This window comes from Phalaenopsis equestris, unplaced genomic scaffold (assembly GCF_001263595.1).
Source record: "Phalaenopsis equestris unplaced genomic scaffold, ASM126359v1 Scaffold000516, whole genome shotgun sequence".
Taxonomy (NCBI): domain Eukaryota; kingdom Viridiplantae; phylum Streptophyta; class Magnoliopsida; order Asparagales; family Orchidaceae; genus Phalaenopsis; species Phalaenopsis equestris.
This window is the reverse complement of record NW_018164956.1, coordinates 97083-101863: the sequence shown is the minus strand read 5'-3', so window position 1 is coordinate 101863 and position 4781 is coordinate 97083. Positions and strand designations below refer to the sequence as shown.

Here is a 4781-nt window from a genome sequence, read left to right as displayed (position 1 = left end):
TACATATATATATATATATATCTATGTATGTATGTATGTATGTATATATATATGTATGTATGTATGTATATACCCAATTTGTGAATAATAAAGGGAGCAAGTTTTCTCCCCAAGTAAATTCAGCAGATAATTTCATGTTTATTTGGCTAGAAGCTTCTCTTTGTTGATATTGGATGTCCAATGGGTTAGCAAAAATTTTTCTTGACCTAATTAATTTATACTCTTAAGTGAAATTTTGATAATAAATTGATCCCCATTTCTCTTGAGCAAAATTATGTAACACCTGACATCTTTTACAGCTTGATCACCCTTTACTGTTTGTGTGCATTCATATCATTACAGGTTGATACTTCAACATGAAATAACAGGAACTAGATGTAATCAGTGAACTCTAGAGTTATTTATATTAAGTTTTTTCCTATTAATGAGTTATGTCTAACCAATGAACGATGTGCTAGGGCCTAGATTTCGTAAAAAAAGGTAGTGCTCAAAAAGGTTTTTGGACATAATATAGCTAGAAGAGAATTATGGTGGGCTAGGATAATGAATGATGTTGAGCATGCACCAGACTTTAAAAGAATCTTGCGACTTTAAGTACTCCAAATAAACTAAGATTCAACATAGCTACAGAAGCTAAAATTTAAGTACGCAGATCTGCTTTTAATTATCATACTTTTAATTCATCTTGAAGGCTGAATGAGTCAATAAATCAATGTGCTCAAAGGTACAGTTTTTTGTGGACATTCTTCAACTTCAATTGTGTTTGAGCATCATGCCTTCCAAAAGAGAAAAAAGATTAGCTTTATAGCCGAAAAGACTTCCACAACATAGGAGAACACACGTTCATGAAAGATCTACTAAAGTTGATCAGAAGGATTAATTTTTTGTTTTAGCAAGATTAAAAGGTTGAATAAACATGATTACCTGATTTTACAAAAAGCTTAAACAAGGAAGATATATTGTTTTAGCAAATATTGATGGGTACAAGCACGAACTCAATGTAATGAAGATTCACTCCCAAGTCATTTAGACGTGATTAAAGTAATAGTAAGAATTTTAAACTCCAAAGACTGATTTTAAACAACCAGCAAAACGTATTCATAAAAATAAACTGGTAAGAAATTAAAATCATATATTAAATATATTTACATTCACTGACTTAGGTAGATTTAAGAAAAAAGAGGTAATCCATCTATTTTACAGTACGCAATGATTTTTCAGATTCTTATAACAGTAGCCGTAACCATTTGTCTCTTTGTTTTTTTTTTTAATTTATTATTATGAAAATAACTATTTCTCTTTGGTTATACTATTTTGGAATATTTCGAATAGGGTGCTAAATTCATAGTTCCATCTCATAAATATATAATTGAATAAAATAAGGAAGCTTTACATACATATACCACTTAATTCCTATGTATTTACATATCAAACACCTAAAATTCAATATTTAAATGTCACTTTACCTAGGCATGAGTTGTATTTCACTTTTTAAAAGTTAAAGTAGAGGTGTTGTTAATGCGATACCAATAATCTGAGAGATATAAATGTAAAAAAATAAAGTATAGGTGCATATCATGTAAATACATAGGAATTGGGCGGTATGCTGATCATGCATATCTTCAATTTTAAAAATTAATGATTTAACCAATATGTGAACGTTACACTGACCTGGAGAATCAGAGCAAGCTCCACTTCCTGAGAAAACACCAAAGCTCCATCATTTGAATGAATATACTTCACAAGATAATTCTAGATACCTTCCAGATATAACCAACAATTGTAGCGCTGATAATATTCAAAACAGACACCCATGAACAGCATTTATATGATTTTGGAATGGGCTACACATCCAGAATCATTATCCTAGTTGTAACAAAAAAGGCTGAAAAGGTTGTACAGATTGGCACTACAAATGTTGATAAAAGCTCAATAACTGCCGATAGGTCAAAAATGGACCAACGCATCCCAGGGTCAGGTAACTGGCTGTTGATCAGCATCATCCATCAGCTCCCCACTGTTGTATTTGCGAGGACCTGGAGAAGTTCCAAAGGAGTTGCTGCTGGGTCAAGCTCAAGGCAATCCTTTGGAGCATTATGATCTTCTTCACCCGTGAGCAAATAAAACGGTACCTGATGTGAAAATCGGAACATTTCTTCTTTTGGGATCTTCAAATTTTCTTTAGGGTCCATATGCCGAAAGAAAAGTGTTCTAAATCCAGTAACCTTCGCTAAAGGAACAACCAAGATCCCTTGATCTTCACAATAGTCCTCTAGTACCTCCACCATTTCATACTTGTGAATTACATCATCAGGTGTACGCTCATTCCAGTCAGGACACCAATTTCTGTATAATGCCCAAATATCACCTTTTCTAGGAAGAACTTTGAATACTCCCCGAAAGCCTTTCTCCCATTTAATCTTATGAGAGAAAATATTAATTGTATTGATGACTGAATATCTGCCTACTCTAAAATCTCCACATGTTTTACAAAAACCACTGCTAACCCACTTTAATGAGCCAAATTCAACATTGGACTTTGATGTGAGAAAACTCATGCGGACCTTGAAAGGTTTTGCAGATATAACTTTCTGAATATAGGCATAATACCGAGGCATACCATCATCGTCATCATAAGTAGCCCACACCTGATCATCTCCAAAAGTTTTTTCAGTGCGATCTTTATCAAAATCATAAAAATCAGAATCTGGAACATCAATGGACAGAGACTGATTGACTACCTCATTAGGATCACTACTATCCTCTTTTTGGAGGACCTCCTTGTCACTAAATTCCTCATTTTTACTCCTAGGGCCATCAAGTACTTTTACATCAGATCGGTGAACTGTGTACTTCGCATTTACTTTATCAACTACTCTTGCTTCATTAACATCTTTGGTTTTTTGCTTCTTCGCCGCCATATCAGCAATAGCTAAATTAAATTCTTCTAGTTTCTCAAGTATTGCAACCTTAGCCTTTTCCATTAGTATAGCCTTGGCATTTATTTGTGCGATTTCTCTGTTAAAGATGGTGGGACTTGAGCTCAATCTAGACTTCAAAAAATTAACATAATGCCAAGTGCCCATTACTGCTCCAGGAACAATATTTCCGCCATGCCTGCTATTTGAGTCCATCTGCTCTCCACTATCATTTTTTCCTAACTCAGCTCCATTGCCTGATCTAGTCAAAGAAATATCAGCACCAAATCCAGCATAAAGAGTTTCAGAACCACCATGATTCCTTGTTGACAACCTTCTACGGAGAAACTTCTCCCTTCTAGCGGCTGCCCGTTCTTCTGCTTGATACCTTTTAGCATTCTCATGTGATTGGCGACCCGCAGTAGCAGCCTGTTGGACACAAGCAGAAGAGCCATTTGCATTGTGAGTAGCAGCAGCTCCAGAAAATGGGGGGTTTTGGAAGCTTGTATTGTTGGATGAGTCCCTGCTTAGTCCATGTTGGAATCCAGATGCACCCATTCCTGGATGAGCAGAAAATTTTTCGTAGGCTTTCTTATGGTGCTGCTGTTTTGAGTACCATGGAGGATGATTGTGTCCGCTGGGAGGAAGAGGCAATTCTTTAGCTAGAAATGGCTTTTTACATTTGGGACATAGGAGGCTTTTGTTTAGATACATCCTATGGTATTCATACTGCATGCAACAGCCAGTGCAGGAGGTCCAGAATGTCTGAAATGGTGGTTGAGATGGAGATGGAGGGACAGAGGGAGGCCTGCAAGAGTTATTCTGCTGAGTTCTTGACTTCACTGTGGTCATGTTGGTGTTCTGGTTAAAACCATTGCTTTTAGTGCTGGGAGTTGAAGTATTATTATCATTATTGCTGGTTTGAAAAGTCTTTTGATGAGAAATTTTTACAAATATTTTCTGGTCGTACACCATTTTCTTACTTTTATTTGATAGCACGTTCCAAGCTTCGGAAACAAACTGGAAAGCACCCTCAGCACCTGCAGATTTGTTCTTATCTGGATGTAGGAGAAGAACTAACTTTCTGTACTGCTTCTTCACAGTTTCTTCATCCGCTGAAGTATTGATATGGAGGACTCCATACCAATCTCTCTCCCCATTAATTTTTGCTTCGGATGCAATATAAATATCAAAGACAGTTAACATTTGGCTGATTCCGTCCAGGGTTGGAGAGAGATTCTGGGCCTTCAGCGCCAATTTCTTCGCACCCACATAGTCCTTTTCAGTAAACTTCCTTTCAGCATGCTCTTTCGCCCTCAGAGCCTCATCCCTATTGCATTCCATTGCGCAACAGACAACCAACAGAAGCTGAACTCAAACCTCTAAGCTCCGCAAACTAATTCATTCATATCGTAAAACAGAAATCGAAAAAAACTTTAGTAACAGTACCAGGAATCCTTAACTCTCATGGAGAATAAACAATGAAAGGTAGAACAAACTATAATCAAGTTAAAAATGGCGCCAAAATGCTAAAAACTAGCTTCAAAAACTTTGGAGCGTGAAAACAACAAAATCTGTGCTCGATCTCCGAAGTCCGGTCATGGCTAACGGTGAAACGAAATTCGGAGAAAAGCTCAACGAAAACGGAAGACACGGACAAATTACCCATCTGCAGAGAATCCACGCGGGCTTATCGATTTGGGTCGCGAGCCGCCATCAGCAGTTCTCCCATCTCCAAAACAGTTTGCCACCAAATCTGGGAAAATTTTGATATATTAAAGGGAAAATCACTCAATAGACCTTGTGCCTAAAAAGTGCCATTACCAAAATACCTTTGAAGACAGTTGAAAATGCATCTTCCCC

The 4781-nt window shown here is 36.8% G+C and overlaps 1 protein-coding gene across 3 annotated transcripts in view; it reads right to left on the bottom strand.

Annotated features, from left to right (window-relative positions):
* The window catches only part of LOC110028594, a 9275-nt gene extending 4494 nt beyond the window's left edge, over positions 1–4781 (bottom strand). The window contains exons 1-3 of one of the 3 annotated variants that reach the window (XM_020730501.1): positions 4751–4781; positions 4584–4674; positions 1672–4314 (exon numbers count right to left, since the gene is read on the bottom strand). In XM_020730501.1, the coding sequence (XP_020586160.1) occupies positions 2007–4262 (2256 nt within the window). In that variant the 5' untranslated portion in view covers positions 4263–4314; positions 4584–4674; positions 4751–4781 and the 3' untranslated portion in view covers positions 1672–2006. Of the gene's footprint in view, positions 1–1671; positions 4729–4750 lie in introns of those variants that run through there. The other 2 variants (XM_020730502.1, XM_020730503.1) reach the window with 2 other exon arrangements.